We start from the raw sequence: 26,757 nt of genomic DNA on the forward strand, positions 1-26,757 counted from the left end.
ATGGATACACAGTTTAACTGATCATTTTAATGAACACAATATTCTAGAAAATTATCCAATATTACACCAAAGTGCATAGAAGCTTGTTTTCAAAATTAAGCATTAAAATTGTAGGAGTCTTGTCAATGTACACAGTTTATTTTACAGAGGAGTGGTTTACACTGAAACATCTGTCCATCAATCACAAGCATCAACCCTTCTGATCCAAGTCAGACTTCATAATCACACTGAAACGTGAACTTAAAAAAAAACACGTATTCCTTCAAGGGCCATGTGGATCCACTGGATCTACTAATCTGATATGAAGCCACAGTATCTTGAGAAAGAAATCCACACAAGGACTGGGAGATCACAGAAATACTCCTGCTAAGATTTGAACCACAAACCTTCTTGCTGTGAAGCAACAGTGCTCCAATGTCTTATGACTGACTTATTCATCTTTTTATTACTGTCTTTCATAACCTTTTCAATCACCTGAAAATCCTGTTATCTTCGGGGCATTATGAATGGGTCAAACATTTTTACCTTGAGAGAATAAAGAAACCCTGCTCGTTGTGGTGACTGAAACAAGCACTTCTTCACATGAGACTATGAAACTATGCCATTAGAAACCAGGTACTTCTAAACATATTTTTCTTTATAAAATCTAATTCATGTTTTGGACTGCTGATAGTTTCCTTTCAAGTAACGAAGAATATATTTAGTGCTTTGAAATGAATAACACTGTTCATCAACACAGAAACTTTACTCACTGTGGTTATTGATCCTGACCTCCCTTTTTTTTGGCACATAACTCTGCTGAATCTCGTCCAGACCAACTTATGCAACACACAATCATAAAACAGCCTCCAAAAAAATAATTCTTTCAGTTTTCGATCAAATTTGTGTAGTCCTCTTTGTTTTGTTTGCTTGAATCAGACTAATAGCACTTTTCCTCAACCATAGGATGCATCTTCAGACATGGTTGTTCTAGGAATCAGAAGCTACTCGCTGCATCATTTAGTGAAATAGTTTGTTGCCGGCTGAAACATATCAGTCGCTGCAGTAATTTCCAGTAGGAGGCTCTTACCTATTTGCTTCTTTAATGCCAGCAACTGGGACCGAAGGGAAAGCAGGGTTATGTAAGAAGTATTGCTGTAAACTATGTAGCCAAGTGTTCCTTTATTTGTACTTGTTTTTACCTTGTGTTTCTACTTGTAATACCCTGGAGTTCCTATTTAATCAATACAAAGTCCTTACTGTATGTAGGAGGGTGCACAGTGTGCAAGTGTGTATGTCAGTGAAACTGAGCAATTGATTCATCATTCTTTTAGCAAAGACTGAAAACAGCTCTCGAAGATGCAAACAGTTCTCAGACACTATTCCCCGCCCTAATATTTTTTTGTTTTATCAGCAGTTTACGGTGATACAAACAAGGATTTGAACTCACTGGAGCAGAACTGTCTCGTCTGCCTCTGGACCGAACCATCCTTCCAAGTATCTCCACTCCATCTGTGGTGATGTTCCCAGATGCACTGATTGATTTGTCTCCCACTACAGAACAGTCCAACATCACCTTCACAGATGTCTTGCTGATGGTTACATGGAGCTGTATGACAGAAAGAGAACAGCAAGAATACCACAACTTGGGAGTATATTCAAAACAGTCACACAAGGAGAGCCACAAATCTTTTAAGTGCAGCTCTTGTATAAAAGGTATTTGAGTTTAAACGTTTGGACTAAATTCCCCATGAGTGTTTCAACAATATGCTACTTATTACACTGACCATGAAGTCTCTTAGGCATGGGTTTTTTTCTCTCCACAATAACAACAAAGAAGAAAAGAAAGAAAGAAAACCATTTTATCCACCACATATCATTTATGAACTGAAATGATTGTCTTGTCCTGGATGTCGGAGCTAAAATTGCTTACTAAGAGGAAACCACTGCCAGAGCCTTGACTCATCACATTTTGCTAGTTTTACAGTTAATGAAGAATGAAAGCTGCATTATGGTGAAGGTTGGTAATAAAATTGACGATTTGTATATTCACATTTCACTGTGGGAGTTTTATGCAGCCTATTTTCTACTGTTCATCCTTAGGAAAACAGAAATGCACATTAAGTGCTTGTCTGCATCATGTACATCCAAGTACACAAACACAAACAAGGTACAGCTTATATGGAAATGGACAAAGTTGAAATTTGAGCGTCACAGCCCATTCCTACTGACATCTGAACATCTGCTCTATAATGACTTTCTGTTTGCATCCCCTATTTTGCACCCTTCACTAGGCACGATAAATGCTATACTTTTCTGTCATAAAACATGATGAAAATCCTCTAAAGTGCAGGCATTTTGCTGGTATTTTGTGGCATTTAGTGGATTCAGTTGAGGTTAATACTACTGGTTAGGGAATGAATATAGGGCAATGAAATGTGCATGGTATATAAACGTGTGTGTGCCTGTCTGTGTTCTTTAGATTATGGCTAATTCCTCCATTTACTCCATTCGGGACATCGGGAAAGTTGATTCTTTGAAGTCTTTTTTTTTCTTTTTTTTTTCTTTGAAGTCTAAGTTTTATACGACTTGAAATGAAAAAAAGTTGGGACGATATGGTAAGTGCAAGAAGCATGGCTGAAGAACAAGAGGATGTGTTCTGATACATAAAACCTTGAAATAAGAGAGGCCATACTTTGTTCTGCGTGACTGTAAAACTAGCGCACTATTTGCATTGTTGCTGTTTTTGGCAGATAAGTTAATATGTTTTCCAGCAGAACATAATTTATCCTATCTTCTTCCCTGTCCTCTCTCACACATGGATAACATCACTATCACTGAGACTGCTGTCCTAAACATCAACAGCACCTCGCTGTTACAGAAAGTACCTCAACTCTTTCCGTTTTTCTGGCATTGTTTTAGTTTTTCTCTTATTCAGATTTTCTTTTCTTCTCATCTGTATGAGGTTCTGACAAGAATCTCAAATGTGAAACAATTTCTGAGGAGTTTCAGGTCCTGGAAACAACGATATAACAAAAAAATGATTTTTAAAGGGTCAATTTGAATCCAGAAATCATGCCAGTGCATATTTTGGTTTCAGGGTTTTGATCAGAATGAATTGATGACATAATTATTTTTAGACAGTGTCATAAATAATACTAGACATAAGAACTGTCATCAACTCTGTCATGGTCAACAAATAATAAATTAGCCAGATGAGGGTGACAGAATCAGGGGCTCAATATTGGGATGTAATGAATGAGTAAAAAGAGTCATAAAAGGAGAAATATTAAGCTCATGACTACCACTCTAAAAAAAACGATAATTTATTGTTTATCATGACTGTTGCAGTTCGTTTTAACTTTTAAGTAATCAACATTTAACCTCCCGTACACCAGGTATTATCACAAGTGGTGACACGATACCTTTTTGGAAGCTCAGAAGCTTCCTTGTGTTAAGATTAATACGGGTAATCCTTCTGCAGAGGGCGAAACCAATGCAGATGGGGGCATATGTCCTGTCATGAACCCCACCCACCAGGAAACTGAGGTTCCTGTAGTCAGGAGTCAAACTGGAGATGTTATAATTTGCACTTGATGACCTTCGTGTGTTTTCCTTCCAAGATACAACTTGTCCTTGTTTAAATAGCAGAAGTAATCTAGCACTAATTAAAAAAAATCTAATTCATTGAATTTCCTTTACAATATTTGTATATCGCTTTATTATCTCATGATAAAGACACAGGAGTGCACAGCTGCAGTTTAATTAAAAACCGTCAGTCCCTGAAAACATCTCAAACCTTCTTCACTATACGACTTCATCAGTGCTGTAAAACACCCCTAGGGTTTACTTCTCAGATCCTGTTTTTGTTTTATTTTTATTTATTTATTTTACAAACAAACACAGTTTAAGTCCTCTCAAACCCCCCTCCATCATCATCATCATCTCATTTCTTTCTATTAATTTACCTACATTTATGGTTATTACTTTATTATAGAAATTTATGGATGAATGAATTGACAGGGAATTCTTTCTTTCACTCCTATTGTGATTTATTATTACGGATTGCTGTGAGGTTGGAACTCCTAAAGTATTGAAGCCAATTTCCTGAAACTAAATGACAATATGAGTGATTTACTATACCTGTGGCGCGATGAGCGACTTTATTATATGAAGCATTTAATCATTTGGGAGGCACAAAATAATGTCCACACAGTTCTGCAGTATAATATGGCTCTGAGCAATACGTGAGTAAAGCAAAGATTAGCTTCATTTCTCCCATCTGTGTCTATGCAACTACATTTATTGTGTAGGTTTTTCTTTTTGTGAATCTCACTCATTGTCATATATTTTATTTTATCTGCTCTCATTTTCCTCTCCTCTACCTGTTCCTGCTTTCTTTTTCTCTCTTAGCTTGTGGATCTGTCTGTGTCATGTGCTTCACTGAGCAATGACAGATCCTGCTGGGAATTCCTGCTTTCACGCGCTGTGTCTTCATATGGTAATCTGTTTATAAAGGCCACACAAACAAGCCCACGCGCACTAACAATCCTCTTATTCACTTGTCAACCTGTCTAAATGTAGACGAACGCTTCCACTGGTCTGGCAGCCCTCCACTTCTGTTCCCTCTCTAGCATTGTCATGTTCTCTGACAACTACAGAAAAACAACGGAGAAGACAAAAGATGTAGAATGATGGACAGCTACTTCCGAACACTTTCAGAACTGACTTTGAGAGAAAAGAAATACCAAGAACTAGTGGGCTGCAATTAGCTTTTTTAAAGCAGAAATAAAACAATTTTACTGATGTTTATCTTAAATTTACCTTTAAATACAGTCAGAAGAAGAAGGGAGTAGACTTTTGATCCTTTAACAAATACACATGACATGTACTGTACGCTTTGTCTATTTCTTTAACAAATACTGAGCAAGGATGCAGAAAAAGTGTTAGAGGTTAAGCAAGAGATTAAACAGCGGCTAGAGCTACTAATCAAATCACTTGAGGAACTGATCCTCAGCACGTGTGATCACTTCTATAAAATCAAACGCTCTGCTTGTTAGCATTCAGATATTCATTAACACAACACAAAAAATAGGAAAGACCAGCAATGATCAGCAATGATCTAAAGAAACTACCCATGAAACTGAGAAGGGTTATATGGACAATTACAAACAAATTAGAGATTCTACAGTGAGAAAGATTATTCACTTGTGGAAACATTCAAAGACTTGAATTTGTTGAAAACTGAGCATGCACAAAGAAAAGATCAAGCACATAAATATGATCCAAGAACACCGATGTTAACTCACTCTCCATCTTGACATTTGATATGGGGGTAGGATTATTCCTCTGCTCTTACCGAGTTCTGGTATAGCGCTTATAGGACCAGTCAACCAACAGTTTTATTTGTTTTATATTAAACAGGTGCTGCTATGTCTGTGTTGGCGATAGTGAACATTTATCCTTTTTCAATCAGAACCAGAGCCAATGTCCTGTTGACATTAATTTTAATCTTATTACTTCACTCTTGATTATTTTATCAACTAAATCTTATATTATGTCTGTTACTTCAGTCACCATTACAGTTTAACAATTGCAGATACTGTCACAGTTCCTATACCTATTGCTAATGATTTATGGTTGTACAAAAACAGCATTATAGTTCATTGCCATTACTACTACAACAACTTTTAATAAATGTATCCACCACAACAATTTTGTCTGAACTAAAATAACTATTGACATTGCTGGGTAACCGTTCCGCTGTTGGACTGGAGTGTGAAACAAGATATTATCCATTATCCTTCGGTGCTAATCCTAATCTGACAGTAAAAGAAGAAAAGACTAAACAAGTATGGCCCATCTGAAAACAAAATGAACAAGACTTCTGAAACAATTTGATTTTTCCTTTTTTTTAATTCCAAGTCAGGATATGTCAAAACTAATTATAGAAGCACACTTTGACTTACAAGTGCTGAAACGTAATTAGAAGGACCAAAATATATTTTTGTAATTGGCAAAGTTTCATGAAGAGGCAATACATGTATCTGGTTTTTCGGAGCTGATGCCATTGTAGGAGAAGAACTTTTTTCTTAACAGCTCTAAACAGCCAGACTGTAGTAACATTGGTCAGGAACGTCTTCCAACCAACTGACAGGCTTTTAATTCTGTCCATTTGCCCATTTTTAGATTAAGTGGGGCTGGCCAGACTCATGCCAATATGGTGTCGTCCAGCGCCCTTGAAGTAGGGGAATCCACTGACACACACACACACACACACACACACACACACACACACACACACACACACACACACACACACACACACACACACACACACACACACACACACACACACACACACACACACACACACACACACACACACACACACACACACACACACACACACACACACACACACACACACACACACAGAGAATAAAACTGAGAAGAAGGAAAAGGGCTATCTTCGGGTGCACATACATGCTCCTCACGGCAGCTGACGGCTCAAGACAATCATTCAAGCCCAATAGCAGCTGGAAAACCATAACTGCAAAAACATATAAACATGGTAGGTCTTTGTGTGTTTGTCAGCAGCTTTCCACTAAGCTTCCAGCTCTCTCTGTCTCACTCTGTTGTGTGGAGTTTCAGTGCAGCAGCATGAATATTCTTCTGAAATGCAACCACCTAAACATTCTAGATAGGGTTTGTTGCTGTCAACCCTAAAAACAAATTCATACTGTGTTTTATTTTATGATGTAAATTCAACAATTCAAGAAAATTTTAGAGACAGTTTTTGGAAACTAACCTTGTGGAAGCTGCCATGAAATATCTTTTTGATTTCTAGCCCTTCAAAGGTAACAGTCTGGAAGTCTCCTTTGTAGTCATAGTTGAAGAACGTCAGCGTCTTTCCAGAGTCTGCAGGTGAACAAAGTTGCTGGTGAGGACCATTAGAAAAGGCTGATATTCACATGTAACACAGATCTAACTCAGAACTTTTTAATGTGATATTAATTGCTATAAGAAATGAGTTTGAGTCACATAAGAAACAAATTAGTGTTGCTGGCAAACTCCTTCTTTCTGTAAAAAAAAATCAAAAGATACAGTATCTACAGATATAATAGTTGATCTGTGCTCCCTAACCCCTTAGTTCAACAACGGTTTATTGATTATTACTGAGTGAAGATATTGAACACGAAATATCTGTACTAACTTCAGCAAAGAACAGGTGGTTCATAAAACAGTGGCAATCGTTTCAGTGAAACAAAGCAAATTTTAAACATCAATACCAACAGATATACGGCAGGTCGATAAGGCCAAAATGTTATAGGTCTGCATTTTTAGACAGAATGATAAATCATCTTCCACTGCTCATGTTTCAGCTACTCCTGGGGATCCAGAAGTCATGAAGGCAAAATAGCAATTTATGGTCTGCAGGAGGCCAGAGATCAGCCCCGAGTCTGCTCCAAGTCAATAATGTCCAAAACACCTCTGAGGTCTGACAGTTGGGGGCAGTTCATCTAGTGAGCAATGTTTTTCTGTGGCACCATTCATCACAACCTTACGGCAGATGACTGCAGACACTTCATCCTCATAAATCCTAAGATACCATTACGTTTCCATTTTCTTTGATATTAAAAACTTGGGTTCATATATTTAAAAAAAATCTTCAGCACTAGAGGATCAACAACAGTCCATGTGATGCCATGGTTAATCCCATTAGGAAGTGGTAAAAAAGTGAAAGCCTTCAGTAAACAAAAGTTAAAAAAAATGGGAGTAAAGGTGTTGTTTTTATACAGGTATAATAAAGAAAAATCTAAGTATTGCAGCATCCAAACAATAAGTAGTGACGTTTCTGCTATTTCACTTCTACAACTGCCTTCACTGTGAAGTTTTTTGGTTTGTTTGAAAGAAAGCAGGAGCTTAAAGGAGGAAAAATATAAGTGATTCAGACTCACTGTCGAGGATTAGTCCCACCAGTGGCTCATTGTCCTTGTTTAGGATTTCCCACAATGCAAAGGGTTCCTGCGGCGTCTCAGGAAGTAAGCGAAGCATCATGGAAATGGTGTAGTCTGAGGGGAGACCTTCAGGATGAAGGTATCTGGTACATGAATACAGGATCAGGCAAACACACAAACAGAAAGCAGGTTTAGTCGTGCCTTAAAGAATATAGAAATATCTACTGGATGTCTTTTAAAAATGTTATTGTTTTTTTAGCAACTCTACAAGCTTGTAGAGCACTGTCTGCTGCCTCGGTCTGACTATATATGAATGCCTCTTTTTGATCACTGAGCCGAGCATTTCTTTGAATAACTGCCTCTCAGCACTTCAAATTTAAATCTCAGTTTACTGACACTTTTCACAAACCAGACAACCACACAGCAGGAAGCTGAAATTATAGCATATTGACGGCACCGAGAAGAAAAAAATATAGCTCCTAAAATGGTAACATCCCAGAGAGGAACGCATAGAGGTTACTGCTCCGCATTCGTATGTGTTGATTTTCTTTTCCTCTGTAGTTTAGTAGAAGATAACCGTTAATGTTCAAAACGTGCTTCAACATGCACAGATTGTTGTTGATATTTGATTTTTAGATATTGAAGCTACTGAAGCTATTGGTGCCAGTGAATTTACTGAGTTTGTGATATCTGCACAATGAAACCCTTTTGAAATAATCAAATTGAACTTGTCATAAAATCTGACCTTAAAACTCTAACTTTTTATTCAAACTTTTAATTACTGAAGGGCTATTAGTCTAAATACATTTTTTATACAAAACAATCTCAGATATAATGATTTATACTATTGATAGAGAATATACATTTTTGACTTCTGTGTAGCGTTATTGGGCTCGAAATACTCACAATCTAGTAATTAGTCAAGTCCATTACGTTTGGATTGTAACTTTCGTTGGATTTTTTTGGAGAGTTGTAAAACTATACATTTTTGAAAACTGTAATGTATAAGCAATCAGAAAAACAATGTTGCCATTTGCACAGGTGTCTGCATGGCGGCCATCTTGGATTTTTCAAAACAGTGTCCAAAAAAACTAAATTTTGTAATTTCTCAGCTTCTGAATAAGTTAGAACACCGATTTTAACTGCTAAACCTACATTTTCAGGGCCACTGAATCCAATGGTGGTAGCTTTAATGTTCTCAGACATGTTACTACACTAATTTCTTTGCCCTGGTGATATAAAGTACTTACAAGTACTGTAGATGCATGTCTGACAAGCCCACCATACAAAACATCTCTGCTGGAATATGCAAAACTGGTGCAGTTTACATGTCCATCATTTTGCTTTACATGTCCAAGCTTGCCTGTGCAAAGCTCACTACTACAGTGTACCCAGTATACAGGAGCAGTGCCACATAGTGAATGTATTGAGTGTCATGTAACTCGGGCATAGATGATGCCTGGATCGAAGCAGATGTGTTTGGCTCTTCAACGACAAGACAAATCCTGAAAGTCACCCACTACAAGCGAGCTCTCGTTGCTCACATCTACTCCTTTGTAGCTCTCTATGAGATGGTTCTAGAGCTGTTCTTCAAGGACAACCCACAACTGAAAGATGTGTGCCTGAGGGCAACAACTGAAGTAGAAACTGCCTGCTCAGAGAGGAAGAAATCCATTAAAGCTGAATCTGTGAAGCAAGCAAACACCAACCTCCTTGAATCCTTGACCACTGCCAAGGTCATCACTGCATTCCAAGAATGGGAAAAGCAGAAGTCCCAGAATGTGATGTTTAAGTCCATGATGAACTACCTACATCGGGTAGAAACAATCCTGCTCTTCATCGCAACAACTCGAAAGGCTGATCTAGAGCTGCACCTGCAAGCTGGAGAAGCACTGAGCAAGCTGTTCTTTGCCATGGACCGCATCAAATACAAGCGACTTTGGCCAAGATACATTGCAGACATGCATGACTTGAGGGCCAATCACCCACAGACCTGGGACGAACTCCAAGCAGGCAGTATACCAGTCACCAAGAGCGGCATCCCCTTTGTGTCCCTTGGAGCAGACCACGCATGTGAACAGCTGAACAGGCTAATGAAGGTCCACTCTGGACTCATAGGCATCTCCAACAATGCCAATGCCAGACAGAAATTCTTCATGGTGACACCAGAACTTGCACGCTTGTCGAAGGAGTTCAAAAGCCAATTTCACATGGAAACTGATGGAACCACAGAGCACCATGAGCTTGGGCCAAGTGCTGTCAAGAGGGCACATCATGCAGTCGACAAGATTAAGGCAGCCATACTCAGTCATGGAACCCCCTTTACAGCTGATGGTGACAAGCTGTACAACATTATCACCCATGCCTACATTCCCGATGAGTATGTACCACAGATTTTGAATGCAGATGTCACTGGCCAGAAGCTGTATGAAGACTATGTGGCAGAGTGGATCAATGGAGATGTCAGTGTCTGGGCCCCAGTGAAGAAGGAGAACAACAAGATGTTCCTGTCTGGGAATAAGAATACAACAGTTAAGCTCTGAGACAAGACTGTAGATCTGAAGGAGACCAAGGACCTATATGGGAGGCTGATGGTACTTGCCAGGTCAAACAGAGACATCAACCAGAAAGAGGCCATTGGAAACTATGAATTCACTCTAACACCAAGGGCACTCTTTTCTCCTGATGGAACAGTCCTGCCATGCCATGACAAGTCAAAGTTAATCCATCTCCTGGATAAGCTGGCAAGAACAGACATGCCTGAGAAAGACTCTCAGCAGTCTCAGAATGCCACCAGCCAAGATGCAAGGGACATGGGAATCACAAACTCCATATCTAATGATCCCCCAAGCCGGAAGATTGCACTTGTGGATGGGATGGTACTTGTGAAGACGCTGACCAAAAAAACAGTGACTTTAGTAACAGTCAAGGATCTGAGTGGCTATTTCATTGACCGCCTGATGTCTCTAACACAAGATTATGATGAGATCATTCTCGTGTTTGACACCTACAGAGGAGACTTTCTGAAGAGTGCTACCAGAGACAAATGAAGACAAGGCAAAGCTCCTGTCCAGTACCAAGTCAGAGATGACACCAACATCAAGCATCCCAATGAGCAGGTTCCTCTCTCATGAGAAAACAAAGGCCGACTTGACCAGCTACCTTGCTGCCAAAATCCTAGAGTACAACATGGGATCCACCAAGCTGATCATCACATCTGCTTCTGGGCACACAAGGAGCAACAAAGACTTGCTCTTTGAGGACAACAACCACGAAGAAGCAGACACACTGCTGATCCACCAGGCAGTGCTGGCGTCACAGCGAAACCCACCTGATGCACAGCTGGTGTTCTTCTCACCAGACACAGATGTCTTGGTGCTGGTCATAGCAAACTTTGATGTCCTGTTGAAGAACACTTCCATTTCTATGGCATCTGGTGTTGTGCAAATTGAACTACTGTGGAGTGCACTAAGTCCAGAAAGAGCAAATGCTTTGCCTGCCTTCCACGCCTTCACAGGGGCTGACAACACTGGGAGGTTCTCTAGCATAGGCAAGACAACATGGTTCCAGGTGTACCTTAAAGCTGATGAGGATGTCATCAATGCTCTGCAGATGCTTCTGGAGGAAGCATACGTGACAGAGGGAATGCTTTCAACACTGGCTACCTTTGTATGTACAGCCTACACACCCAAGGGCATCAGCATCAAGACAATCCCTGACCTACATTGGCATCTCTTCTGCAAGCACATGGCAGAAGGTGACAAGCTCCCTCCAACAATCGGAGCTCTGAAACAGCACATCTTGAGAGTCCATATCCAAACACGGGTGTGGGGACAGGCAGCCATCGCTCAGCAGGTTCCACAGTTGGATCCTCTGGAAAATGGGTACTTCAAAGACTCAGATGGTCAGCTAAAACCTACCACCACAGAGGTCCTTCCAGCTCCAAAAGCCATTGTTGAGATGGTGAGATGTCAGTGCAAATCAGACTGTTCCTCTGCTAGGTGCTCTTGCAGAACAAAGAAGTTAGCCTGTACAGATCTCTGTCAGTGTGGCAGCCACTGCCAGAATGATGAAGACTCTCAAGACATCACGTACGAAAGTGACAATGATGATGATGACGATGAGGTGTAGAGACTGTCAAAAGGGCATGTTCCTTCCCATGTGTGACGTTCCATTACACTGACCATGTGCGCATGTCTGTAAAACAATCAATAAAAGAAAATAATAAAAAAAAAAATTTGTATTAAAATAAATTTTGTTAAGACCTATCCAATGTATGTTGTTGCCATTGGATTCCTTGTCCCTGAAAATGTAGGTTTAGAAGTTACTATCAATGTTCTAGCTTATTCAGAAGCTGAGAAATGTCAAAATGTAGGTTTTTTGGACGCCATTTTGAAAAATCCAATATGGCCACCATACAGACACCTGTGCAAATGGAAACATTTGTTTTCTGATTGCTTATACAATATACTTTTCAAAAATATATAGTTTTCCAACTCTCCAAAAAAATCCAGCAAAAATACATAGTGAACTTGACTAAATACTGATCACGACACACTACATCACTCCACAATCACTACTCTAAAAAAAGCTTGCAGGGATAAACAGTTACACTGAACAGATCAAGTAAATTAAAACTGAAGAGCACATACTGTTACTTTTTGGTTCAACTGTTCAGTAAACCAGTGTTGAGCAAATTACTATTTGCAGGCAAGGCAGGGCAAGTTTATTTATATAGCACAATTCAACAACAAGATTGTTCAAAGTGCTTTCGAGAAACATTAGAACTTCACCACATAGCAGAAAATAAAAGCATGATTTAAAATTCAAACAAAAAGAAAGAAAGAAAAAAGAGAAATAGATAAAGACGGTAGTTAAAATATGAGTTTTGAAATTCAAACCTAAAAGTAACATTGCAGATTTGGAGCTTAATTCAAATGCAGCTGAGAAAACAGGTATCTGTTTAGCCTGGATTTAAATAAACTGAGTGTTCCAGCTGATCTGAGGGCTTCTGGCTGTTTGTTCCAGATATGTGGAGAATAGAAGCTGAATGCAGCTTCTCCATATCTGGTTCTGACTCTGGTAACTGATTAAAACCAACAAAAAACAGATCCAGATGACCTGAGGGGTCTGGAAGGTTCATACTGGGTCAGGAGGTCACTGATGTACTTTGATCCTAAACCATTCAGCGCTTTATACACCACCATCAAAACTTCAAGATCTATCCTCTGACGGACAGGCAGCCACTGTAAAGAGCTTCACTACACCCAGATTTATGGTCTGGTTGGTGGTTATTAGGTGTATAGATTGAAGCTCTGTGGTGACCTGTAATCGTTTTTCTTAGGCTCTAAAGACTATTACCTCAGTTTTGTTTTTTTTTAGCTGGAGAAATGTCTGGCACACCAGTCATTAATCTCATTAATGAAATAACCAAGAGCCTGTACAGGGTCTCGGTCTCCTGTTGACTTTGTAATATATGTGTCATCAATGGTAACTTTTTTTGTTGTTCTTTATAATCTGTGCCAGTGGGAGGATGTAGATGTGAAACAGAAGAAGTCCCAGGATGGAGCCTTGGGGAACTCCATGTGTAATTCCTGTCTGCTCAGATGTAAAGTTACTTATTGACACAAAGTATTTCCTGTTCTCCAAGTATGTTTTGAACCAGTTTAGTACAGTTCCAGAAAGACTCAGCCAGTTCTCCAGTCATTTGAGTAAAATATTGTGGTCATCTGTATCAAGTGCAGCAATGAGATCAAGTAAAAATAAGACTGACATGTTTCCACCGTTTGTATTCAGACATGTGTCCTCAAACACTTTGGTCAGAGCAGTCTCAGTGCTGTGGTGCCGTCTAAAACCTGACTAGAAGACACCATAGCAGTTGTTTTGTGTTAAAAAGTCATTTAGCTGTTGAAAAACTGCTTTTTCAATGATCTTATTTAAAAATAGAAGATTTGAAATTGGCCTGTCATATGTCATATGTGTCTTGTCAAGATGGTCCTCTTTCAGCAGAGGCTTAATAAACACCTGTTTTCAGTGGCTCTGCCTCAATGGTCCTCCTCCAAAATCTTTGAAACGTTTCTGAAAAAATCTGTTGGCTGGATGTCTAAACAGCAAGAAGAGGACTTCAGTTGAATTATGATGTTCTTCAGGTCTTTGCTGTTAATGGTATGAAACTGTGTCATGGAGTTTATGTTGCTGATGATACAAACTGCTTGTCTAATATTTTGGATTTTGTCTGTGAAGAATTTGGCAAAGTCATTGCAGGCCATGGTGGAATAAAGTTCAGTTGCCATGGAGACAGGAGGGTTTGTTAGCATGTCAACTGTAGTAAATGAGGCCCGAGTATTGTGTTTTTGTTGATGATGTCAGAGAAGTAGGACTTCCTTGCATTCTTCTGTTGTAAATTATAAGAGTGAAGTTCCTGTTTATAGATATAATGAACCTGGAGGTTTGGTTTCTCCATCTGCGGTCAGCTTTCAGACATCCTTTTATTTTTTTCACTAGTGTACAATTTCGCCATTGAGACGTCTTGCTTTCAGAGATAACCTTCACCTTAATTGGAGCAACAGTGTCCATACCATTTAATATTTTAGCATTGAAGCTATTGACAAGCTCATTGACTGAACCCTTGAACAGAGCAGCTGTTAGAGAGAAGACTCGATCTCACTCAGTTCATCAGTTTAGTTCTACACCATTTTGAGATGATTTTGAGACATTTGTGTGCACTGAAGTTGTACTCTAAAAGAAAACACAGGAATGATCAGACAGGTCCCCATCAGACACACTAATCTTTGAAATGCTCAGACCCTTAGACATGAGTAAGTCTAGAGTGTGCCCCCTATTGTGCGTAACCTCTGTGACATGCTGAGTCAGCCCAAAGTTATCCAGAGTGTTACTCAGGTCTTTAGTCCTTTTGTCCTGAGTGTTTTCCACATATATGTTAAAATCACCAACAATAATTACACGGTCAAAATCAACACAGATCATAGACAGCAGTTTACTGTGATCATCAAAAAAAATCTGCACAGTACTTTACAAAAAAGGTTTAACAGTTCTGATTCAGATTGCATCTATTTGTTTTAGAAAACAAATGTTTTGTGATGTTTTCAGCAATATATGAGAATAGTCTCGGTACCATCGGGCCAATAAAAATGTAAGTACAACTTTGTAAAAACAGATTGTCTTAGCATGTTGGGTACACTGCAGGATTTGATCCCTCCCCTGAAGTGTGCACTTTACTCACTTGGTAGGCTGTAACACCAGGGAGTCCCGGTGCAGCCTGTAGCAGGGGTAGCTGTTGAACGAACCAGGCTCCAGAGAAACTCCAGGTATGGTGCCGTACTCCTTCTCTACCAGGCCAAACATCTCCATCATTTTGAAACCTGAGGGAATGTCATTATCATCATCTTCATCATGATGAACAGCAGCTCTCTGTGATCATTTATGGCACCACCATTTGGAGCATGATTATATCATTATTATTGACTACGTAATGGATGGACCTCTCTGGTACTGTTCCTGTCACTGAATCTCTTACCTGCCAGTGTATTACCGTTCATCAAAACAGCTGGACAGGCTATAAAACAGAGAAGAGTTATTAGTTCATTCTTACTATTTTTAATCATATGAAGTGTCTAAACACGTGAGTTTGTTCATATCACCAGTGGAATCAAACTTCATTCAGTTTCTGCTTTAAAACATGAGTTAGTCTTACTCACTTGCAGTCGCAGCCTCACAGACAAACGTAATGAGTTGCTCTTCGATTTTCTTCACAGCGTCCAGATCGTCAACGAAAAAGACGTGTCTATCACTGGGTTTACTGGCGATGTTCACCAACTCTCCGTAGTCTGCATCAGCAAAGCCAATTGCGAAGATTATATAACCTAAGAATGGTATTGAAAAGGAAGATTCATTACAAATTTAGACACGACATACTGACGAAAAAATATTTATCGTACATTCAGAGAGTAAGATTCCACGTGTAGTTAAAAAATTATCAAAGAAACAGGAGCTAAGATGAGAATGAGTCCTGTTTCTTGCCTGTGGTGCATCAACACACAGAGCTTATGAATGTATGCATCCACAATAAAATAATTAAGAATAATTATATTCTGAATTGTAACAGTCATTTTATAAATGTGTTTATGGGGAAATGAAATACCTACCCTCCATTTGCATCTCCTTTGACACTTTGTTGACATCATCTTGCGAACGTCCGTCAGTCAGAACAACAAGGACTTTAGGAACACCCCTTCTGGCTCCAGCCTCAGGGGTAAAAATAGATTCTTTCACATGTTTGATGGCTCGACCTAAGAAAGGACACAAGAAGCCAAAATCGTGCTGAATCAGTGTGTTTACATGTTTTAAACATTTATACCACATGAGTTAAATGTTTTAGCCAAGGCGCTGAAATGGATGCCTTTTTCAGTTCTCACAGTCTTCACTTGCTACACTTATAGTATATTAAACTTACAGTAAGTAACTGACACCGGCTATTTCCAAAACAGATCACAGTGTTTAACTCCTTCACAGCTTTGTAGTTTGCATCACTTTGTTAAACATGAACAATAAAGGCTGTGGCATCACTCTTTACTCTGCTGATTATGCTCCTGCTCTCTTCATCAGCACAAGTTTCCTTCTTACTGTATGTAGCTACATCTTGGGAATAAAACCAGCATAAAATATGTTTTCCTGCTTGTTAGGACATAATTGGCCCCATTGAGGTTTGGACTTTTTGAGAGCCCTTCAAACAGGAAAATCTCTCCCACGAAACTGTTCTTAAAATTGTTAGACATAAACAGACATTTCATTAACCCATTCAAGACCAATCTTAGAACCCTGTCGGCCACAAGTTGCATCATATTTCTTTTCTATTTAAATTTTTTTTTTTGAACTCAAGCATCTCTGTAAGAAACTATTATCTGCTTTACTTGCTTTAGCATAATTACTCCATGACAACTTCATATTCAACATTAAAATATTTAACTTAATAATGTGATAGAAAAGTTTTGTTATTAGATCTTGTGAGAATGTGAAAACTTTTGTTAAAGTGGACATAATACAGTTGTACATCTCGTACAAAGTCTTCAAAAATACACTACAGTTTTCTATCCTTTGATGCTTAGGACCCTTTGCTCGCCACTTCTGAGATCATTATTAATGTGAAAGTTGAGGTTATCACTAAGGTAACATTTCAGAGGAGCGTCATTAAGTCATGCTCACTCTCTCACAAGGGGGTTGATGTTGATAAATGTCAGGCCAACCAAACATAGATATACCTGAAGTTCTTCACTAATCTAATCAAAAACCTCATATCGTTGAAAGACATTACTGTTACCCAACAACTATCACATGACTGAAAAGCTCCTGAGATAATATTATTTAGAGAGGCTATTAACTATGGAGGACCAATACTAACATAATTAAAAAGCAAATATTTTTCATTTTTTGTTTTTCCTTTTCCTTATACATGGTCCAGCTCCTCTACTATTGGTCAATAAATGGGAAGGCTCCTGCTTCTTCCTGTTTATTCACCAATAATAGATGAGCTGGACCAAGAAGGGCAGCCCCCCTCATTTGCATAATGAGGTAGAAATGCATATGGTAAAGAAAAAAAAGGAATGCATGTATAAGGAAAAACTATATATATATATATATATATATATATATATATATATATATATATATATATATATATATATTTGCTTTTATTTGCTTTTATTTTTAATATATTATTATATCTCCATAATTAATATTTATAAATGTCAAAAAATTGAAAAGCATCTAGGTACTTCAGTAGAAACATTTTAGGTTGATGAGCTGCTAATGGCCTAAATCAGTAAACAGAATCTGTTTAGACAGATTTAAAAGTTTCCCAGACCCACTCAAAACAAATAATTATTTTCATAATTGCCCGTGAATCAGAATTGTCAGTTTTATCTGCTCAGGCTATTAAACAATAAAAAAAGATCTTGAAGCTTTGAAAAACAAGACAATGCCATACTAAGTGCCTTCAAATAGCTCTCTGCTGCTGTCAAGTGCATTGAGCTCGGCGGCTGCTGAAACCAGAACTCTGACCAGTTGATGGTCATTTTTATAAGCTGGGAACAGTACAAGGTAGAACCACTGAAAATAAGAGGTGAAACTGACATGTGTGGTGTCTTTGATGGCTTCAGTTCATCTAAACTTTAAAAATTCATTATGTTAACGCAAACCAGAAGGTAAGCCTTCTCGTCATCACACAGATCGTTTCTATTTAATGCCAATATTACCATATTTTCCACTGTAATTTGCATTAATTGTTCATATATCTTCACTGCTCATCTCCGCCTGACCTTTTCAGGATAGAATAAGGAATAAAAGGACAACGGTTTCTGCTGTCTGTTCTTTTCTACTTTCACCCCTCACTTCTGTGTTCTCAGGCATGTGTCTAAGTTATTCAGAGTTATTAAGACATGTTGAATAGGTGAAACAGCAAATAGCCAACAAGAGTAACGACTGCACATGATTGTACATTAATGAATCAACAGTATGCAGAGTTTCAACAGCACCTTTGCCTTTGAGGCAAAACTCTCAAGACTACATTGTTACTTTTTCTTTCTGTTTCTATTCCTCAGCTGTGGTCTGTCAGTGATAAATGATGGAGCGCTTGACTGGTAAAATATTGTGATGTTAGACATCTGCCAGTGGTACATCTGTTCCTGCACCAGGCTTTGATCATGATGGGTGAGACTGAAATTACAAACAGTGAGAAGGCATGAAGTAGTACATGAGACAATACAGGCTGGAAGAGTGGAGTGGAGGTCTGGTAGATGCCGGTTATTGATAGCGCGGAAAAAAAGAGATTTGATGGGGAAGATGAGAGCATGTTGAAAAGAAATATATAAAAAAACGAAAGAACAGAAACATGTCAAGGAAGCATGCTTAAAAGCTCACCATCAATGAGTAATTCATCAACTATTGAATGTAAAATGTCAATTATGATTTGTTTTTGGTACAGCAAAAAAGGATAAAACAAAAAAGTAGATGTTATATCTCTTGTTTCAGTAATCAAAGGTTTGCTGCAAAACATACTAACAATCTTTCCTGACTGTTAATTTCTGGAGTGGTGTTGTTGGAAAAAATAAAATGAAATCTTCTCCAGAATATTGGCCCATCTACTCTTCATAAAGTTACTGCAAGTTCATATGGCTAAATTCAGAAGAAAAGACACAATGTGGAAGGTAAACTGCTTTTCTAGTTAATGAAACAGTCTTGGGCTTTTCATCCTCATTTTGTGCAGACCTTGAAAATTAAGTGAGGGCATTCTTGCAGCTGAAGCCATTTAAGTAAAACCACAGGAGGCAAAAGTAATCGAACGTATAATAATACTATATAACTGGACAGCAAAGGATGAATTATAACACTACCTTATATGCCATAAATCACCTTAACACTCAGGAAGACACACTCACAGACACACCCCGAGATGAATTGTATCTTCATTTGCACTAGAATACATGTTGTGGAAAGCAATTTCTCAGTCTGTGTTCTGTACATTTATGCAGTGTCAAGGATGAGCACAATTACTCACGTGTACATCATGTATGCAGGAATAAAGACTAATGCTGCATTACACAACCATTCCCTTAGCCAGCTTGAAGCTCACTAATACCTCAATGAAAGTATTCATAGAGAGAAGCCAAATCCAAGAATATCACTTTCAACAGCTTGAATCCTCAAAATGCTCATCAAGCATATTTGTATCAGAGGGTATAGCCAGTGGAGAAAGAAAACCCACACTTTGAAGTCTTTGGGAGGCAGAATCCTGTACATACTGGTTGTGAAATGGATAGAAAGAAAGGGCTTATAAATAGATGTTTGCCAAGAGGATGAATCAGATGCTTTCTCGCGTCTCCTTAACAATAACCTCTGAAATGCCATCAGGGAAGAAACTCCAACTCTGCTGCTATTGTTGAAGTAACGTAGGCAGATCCGAGACCTGATTACAAGCAGATTCTTTACTTTTTCATGCAGGTTGAAACTAACTTTTCTCAGCATAAAAGAGGATGAGAAAAAACACCAAATGTTCAGTCTCTGGAAGTGCATTTTGAGTATATTTGTTTTACCCAAACATCATAGGACATATACTGTAGAAACTAGAATTTGAAAATAATTTAAAGGCAAATTGAAAACAGTATTAAAGAACAGTCCTTGGGGCCACGAGCTGCATCCCATACACATATCTGCCTGGGTGAAACTTTTCCTTACAGGGAGGCTATTTTTGCATGAAGATTATGTTTAGAAAACAAGCCTAGCCTTGAATACTTGTACTACTGGCCTATAAGTGGACCAGAGAATACAATATTAACACAGAGCTTTGGTCATCAACAGCAGAAATGTGTAATAAGCTTTATTCACTATATCCACACTAAGTCTTCACTCAGTTCAGGTAAGTATTTGATTGGTTTCAGCTTATTTTACACCATTAAAATAACACCATAATGATCACTAGTGGCTGCATTAGGGTTTTATTTTATATTAGGGATGCAAAATTACAAAAAATGGAAAATATTGGCCATGAAAAAGATTCAGTGAGAAAAGCGGGAGACTAAAAATCTGATCCTTTGTTTGAAACACTGGATAATACACAAACTTAAATATGCTTAATACCAATGTTCTGTTGTTGTGCTGTAGTTATTTCATTATATGAACTAAATTGTTGATTGAAAATGCACTGTAGGGTGTATTGTGTGTTTATGAATGTGTGCACATGACTGAAAGACACGCAGGGAAAAACTGCATGTCTGACAGCATTAACTTTGCTCGTCTGCCTCTTAACTCTCATTGTGTGGGGATGAAATTTTGTGCCTTATTTTCTCCTCTGGCATGAACCACATGTGTGTTGTGTCAACTAAAACACTCCCTTCCTTTGTTCTATTGTCTAACCGTAAAACATTACAGCAAATGTAGGAGAAATTCTGAGAATAAAAGTCCTGAGAGGAAGACAGAGATGAAAGTAAAAAGAGGAAACAAAGAATGAGCGGAGAGGGCAGTAGCAAGTAAGGGGAAAAAGTAGAGGAAAGGAAAGTAGAGGAATATGAAAGAGTAGAGAACTAAGATGATATGAACCCTGAAGTAGATAGCATTATTATCCTAGATATCAAGTACACAATTACTCGGAACAGACACCGATGTTAGTAGAAGGAAAGAGCTCTGAACAACCAACATTACCTGAAATCACATTTCTCACTGAGTTATTGGGATTCATTTTATTTATTACAACAGGGAAAACGTCCACCTGAGTTTTCAAGAGTGCTTGTCACGCATTCTGACCACGAGTAAATAATCTTCATGCTGCAGTACGTGATAGCCAGTCTCCAGACTGCAACCATTTAATTGGATTTTAAAGCAACTTTTAGAGAAGAGAGTTTACCATGAGCACCAGCTTGAATTTGCTTATTTTCTACATTCAAGCCTAATTTGTCACTATCATATATCAGTGGAAACACCAGCAAGCAGCGGGAAATGGTGTGTGTACATGATTTAGTAAGTTTAAGTGAGAGACAAAGGAAAGCTGTCGCAAGGCTTGCGTTAAAGCAACAACACCACAATGTCCACAAGTAGGAGTTCAGGAACATTTGAGTGTGATATTTCTCAAATAAATGCAAGTTAGGCTGTTCTACCGATTCTGAAAAAATTAAATTAGTCTAGATCTTGCCCCTTCAAGGTTCATGTCTAAGGCTGGAATATTTTTGCTGTTCACGTGTTCATGCGTACGCGACCGCATCATGCCTGACATGATATGAACGCGTACGTGATCTGCTGTTATAGCACTGGCTGCTAGCGGCGCTGGTGCTGGTCGGTTAACCACAAGTGACTGGCCGGGGAGGTCAATAAATGGTGGAATGTTTTGAAGAGAGGCCGGCTGAGCAGTTATGCTGTTATCCTCACTTGTATGATGTGATATTGCCACTGTATAGTGACAAACATGCGTGTCAGAACAGTTGGCGGCAAATCGGCACAATTCTGAGTGTGAATATGGAGTCATGCTTGTCGGAAGATGCAGGGCAAACACAGTGGTGAAGGTTCTGTTGGGATATTTTGTCCACTGAACGTCTGAGTTGGCTACAGAGGTTCGTCAGTCATCACTTGACCAACACCAATTTTGCTCCAGATATTTAGGTAAGTGCATCTCCTGATGTGCCTGCATGCTCCAATCTTGTAACTGGCTGCTACAGCGTGATAGCTCATCCCTGTCGCCATGTAGCGCAGGATGACAGCCAGCCGCTCTGCTGCGGTCACGTACTCGCCGTGTGTGGTCTTGTGCTGAATTAGCGGGACAATCCGATGTAACAAGTCTTCAAACGAAACCAAGGACATGTGGAAATATTTCAGTTTTTTGTCATCACCAATTGCTCGCATCCGCAAGGCGAGGGTGAAGAACTATCCAGTCTCCCGAAGGCTTTGGTTGAACGGCCTGACATACCATCTCTGATGGCGCTGTCTCCTTTGCGGAGATCACAAGCAAAGCAATACAGTGGTCTCCTCCTCATCCACTCTTGCTGTGTTTATTTATCTGTTGTCCAGCCAGCTGTTTTAATGATACTACTACTTCTACTATTAAATACTTGATTATTTTTTCAATTCTGGCTCTGCATACTGCCCCCAGCCAGTTACCTCCGGTATGACGCGCTCTCCTCGCGTGATGCACAAGTGAACTTCATTCACAATGCAACTGGTTGTGAGCACGAACGGACACGAACGCAGGGTCAAACAGCAAGTATATTCCAGCCTTAATGCTGCTTCCATCATGTTGGACATTTTTTTTGTATGGCAAAAATATTTCCAATAGAAGCTTTTGCAGAGTTATTGCTTCAGTAGCTGCGTGGTGAGATTGTTTTGTCAACATGTCAAGGTGAATTTAGACTGAGCTATGAATGGTTATGCTGAATTTACAGCTTTTGCAGCATGGACTGTTACCAAAATAAACCTGCAAGTATCCTGTTCTAACCTGTCTTGGTGTTTCCTCCCTTGTATCTGATCTTCTGAATAGCTTCCAGCAGCGCTTCTTTGTCGCCATGGGAACTCAGCTGGAATTCTGTCCGTGCATCATCGCTGAACTGAGCAATGGCCACCTGTCGGGACGGAAATAGCGAAGTAAGTTCAGAGAACATGTAATACAAAATTATTCAAAATATACCCAAGAATTAACATTCTGTCACCATCTGTTCACAGTCATGTCAGTCATAATATCCCTGCAGATTTTCTACATTTGTGTGTGCAGATTTGTTTGAGTAGTACCGGTAACGATAACTTTGGTATGGGTCCAGAAACCTAATGTCCATTCCTTTTTTTGGCCCACAATTTCTGCATTATTTTTTTTTTAACAAACTCTGCGGAGGGTTCTCTACCAGAGGAGATGGAGTTTGAGGGTTTTGTGCAGAAGCTTAGCTGTTCCTGGGATGTTGTACCCAGAATTTGCTACAGCCACTTTTCCAGTTGAGGTATCACAGCCCTTATTAAGTCTGTCACCAGTAAACCTATTTTGGATTTAACCTGTCACACACAGACACACACCAGCTGTCGTTCAGTCTGTGGTGCTTCTCCAACTTTTCTTGTTTCTTTTTCTCTGATCTTATTATCAGTTAAGGCTCATCACAACTGCCTTATTCTGCTCCTTGTCTACAAACACTGTGTTTACTGCAATGCCAGATCAGAAAAAGCTGTAGAAATATGGATATCAACATGTGATTATAGTAATGATTTGGCACAAAAACAATATCCAGGAAAGCCTGAGAGCCTCGGGACCATAGATGGCAGAGGATCTTTACTTTGTCAACAAATGCTTGAGAGTCATTGAGATGCTTAAAAATAATGGTCCTTTAAGTATTATTGGAAAACGTTGCTATTTTTTTCCCTACAGAACATAATATGATGAACAGTTCAAGTAAAATAAATGGAAGGACGAATATCATCATCTCTGGACGAATCTCATTGTACCAGTATAATGATAATAAAGGCTTTCTATTTCTATTTTCTATTTCTAATGGTGCTGTTGTTGGATCAGGGTGGTCGACATATACAGCCAACTCCCTCTTTACTGTGCAGACAACTTTCTCACATTACTACCGGGGTTTCACCGTTAGTATTCTGCTGCCAGAGGGTTTTGGGAAACAGAGAGGACAGCAAAGTGCTTAACAGCAGACCTTACAAAAAGGTTTAGCAAGCACCTCTACGGTGTGACAAATGAACCAACAGAGGTCTGCTGACATAGTGGGAGGAAAGAAGCACAAATAGATCCGTTTTTAGTGACAGTGGGGACGCAGCTGCTGCAAGTTAGATCCTGGTATTACTAGTGAATAACTCAATAAATAAAAAAAGAGTCTCAAGCAGTAAAAACGGTTATACTTCGGTAACACAATTCAGAGAATTGCTTAAAGTGCATTAGTCTCTGATTGAACCACTTGATGCTTATTCCAGCCTTAAATGCATCAAGACCTAACTTCATGCCAGAGAAGTAATGTTTCCTGACACAGAACAGAATGGTGGCAATAAGTAAAGTTAATCTAGCTGAGCAACAAGTCCTTCCAGGAAATTAATAATGACACACTCAGGTAAGTTCCTTTCGTACAATCCTGAGCTTTTCAGAAGATACTAACTTTTGGCCAAGCTGCTTTCTCAGGGCATGACAAAGAAAACAGAGTGGAAAAAAAGGAAACCTCCCTCGCAAAGTAATACCAGGATTAGCACCTTCCTCAAAGGCAACATGAGCTACTGTAAAAGCACATGGGTCAAAAGGAAAGAGACTAATGATCTAATAGTCAATCTTTGGGTTCATTTTACATCGTATCCATATTTGTTTTTCCATAAAAAAAAGACATTTAACAGATCTTGATATGATATCATATGATGTCACATTTTAAACAGCATCCCGTCTCAAATACGTCATTATGCAAGGAAGAAAAGCCAAATTCAAGCAGATCGTAATAGAATAAATAAAAGAAAAAACATCTGTTTTTCTCTTTTTGTTAAGTAGCACGGGATGAAATGATTTCAGGCTCATGAAAGATTGGAGAGGTTGAGATAGATGGCTGTGGTGGAACTGTAATGGAAATATTGGAGGCTGAGGGACTGCTTGAAAAACAGCCGGGCAGCTGTAGCTCCTGGGTAACAGTGATCACTGCTGGATTGATGCTGGACTCCCCAGACTACATGCCCAAGTGTCTTCAGTCAAGATGTTCAATCCTTCTCCACTGTGTTCTTCACTTGTAAGTTGTTCTGGATAAAAGCATCTATAGGAATAATGATGAATACAGTGCAAAACAACCCAGACTCTGGAGAACAAGCAGGTTTTACAGGGATTTGTAATGTCTCTTTTGAAGGGATTATCACTTTCAAACAAAACATTTTCTTCTCTCGGAATGAGCTTTTCCATAGTTTACACAAACATGTGTAATTTTGTTTTTTCAACATCCCTTTGTTTAATTATGGATGCTTTCGTCTCGATCTCCAGCATCTGCTTTGCATTACTTTTCCCATTAAAATGCATTTTTTTCAGGGACAAAAAAAAAGAGAAACACAGGGAATACATTATGGAGAGAGTAAACTAAAATTAAAAGCTTGAGGCATCTTTGTATCTCTGTTAGTTAAATTACAGTGCTGCTATATAGTAGTTTTCGCCAGATACAGACATTTAGACTAAACACAAGAACCTTTAGTGGTCATAAATGTAAATACCAGCACTTAAGGGAAACCAACTGTAACTTTACTTGGACCACAAAAAGAAGAGATTCCAGAAGGGAATTTAAGGTGAAGTCACTGTGAGGTAAAATGGCATACGTGTGAGCGTGACCACACAACCGACCTGTGTGCCATCTGGTCCAATCAGATCCAATGATCCCATGGTGCTGTAAAGAAAACGAGTGATCTTCATGAAGTTGTCATCTCCAATGGACCAGGACCCATCAATCAGGAACACCAGGTCAGCCTTGGCCTCCTTGCATACTAAATAGACAGAAAAGCAACACATACAGAGTTAGCACATGGTTTTGTCTAACGTTTTCAAACTGAAGAAAAATATACATCTTCTTAAAAGAGTAGATAAGCCAAGGCCAGGCCTTCAGAATATCATATACTTCTTAAAGTTTAAAAGAAGAGTGCATTTGTTGTTTCGAACCCACAAAACTGCCTCCAACATGTTTGTGTATTTTTTTGTCCTATTACATCAGCTGCTTACTCATATCCCTGGTCCTAGTGACACTTTTCCTTTTGTTTTATTCTTGTCAGGTTTTTCAACGACTCCCAGGAGCCTTATCATTGCTGCTATAAAGTTGTTGTGGGGTTTTAACGAGTTTTCAAACTCAGAGTCGCTAAATCCCAAGCCTTGTTTATGACTGCACTGGCCTCAATAAATTTCACACAAAAAAAAGGAAAATGGTTGTAATTCGAAATGCAACAAAAGAAGGCGAGAGGAGTCCAGCAATGATTATATCATATCTGTGTTACCATCTGTCCTAAACACTTTCAATAATTTTCTCCCCAACTCTGTGCTGCAAGTCTTTCTCACGCTTCTGTCACCACCACTGTGCCTTTCTCTCCATTCGTCTCACTTTCTGCCAGTTTCACTCCGTTTGATGTCTTCATCCCCTATCTCTGTGTGTTTTACTCTGTCGCTTTCTCTTTTGCTTGTTATATTAGTTGTCTATCTTTCTGCTATTTGTTTTGTCTTTTCTCTCTCGTCGTGATTAAGATTGCGTCAGATGGATCCCTGGTCTGGCAAAGGTCAGAAACTCAAATGTAAATGCTTAGAGACGGGCTCTGCAGGTTTGTCGGCTCA

General features: G+C 39.0%; 1 protein-coding gene across 1 annotated transcript in view; it reads right to left on the reverse strand.

The window, feature by feature from the left end:
* Positions 1-26,757, reverse strand: part of col14a1a (collagen, type XIV, alpha 1a) — a 143,169-nt gene that overhangs the window by 37,638 nt on the left and 78,774 nt on the right. Inside the window, exons 26-34 of the mRNA XM_061716468.1 lie at positions 25,786-25,925; positions 22,933-23,056; positions 16,106-16,249; positions 15,659-15,823; positions 15,478-15,516; positions 15,184-15,322; positions 7,941-8,083; positions 6,791-6,900; positions 1,430-1,588 (exon numbers count right to left, since the gene is read on the reverse strand). Coding sequence (XP_061572452.1) covers positions 1,430-1,588; positions 6,791-6,900; positions 7,941-8,083; positions 15,184-15,322; positions 15,478-15,516; positions 15,659-15,823; positions 16,106-16,249; positions 22,933-23,056; positions 25,786-25,925 — 1,163 coding nt within the window. The remainder of the gene's footprint in view (positions 1-1,429; positions 1,589-6,790; positions 6,901-7,940; positions 8,084-15,183; positions 15,323-15,477; positions 15,517-15,658; positions 15,824-16,105; positions 16,250-22,932; positions 23,057-25,785; positions 25,926-26,757) is intronic.

This window comes from Cololabis saira, chromosome 3, assembly GCF_033807715.1.
Source record: "Cololabis saira isolate AMF1-May2022 chromosome 3, fColSai1.1, whole genome shotgun sequence".
Lineage (NCBI taxonomy): Eukaryota > Metazoa > Chordata > Actinopteri > Beloniformes > Belonidae > Cololabis > Cololabis saira.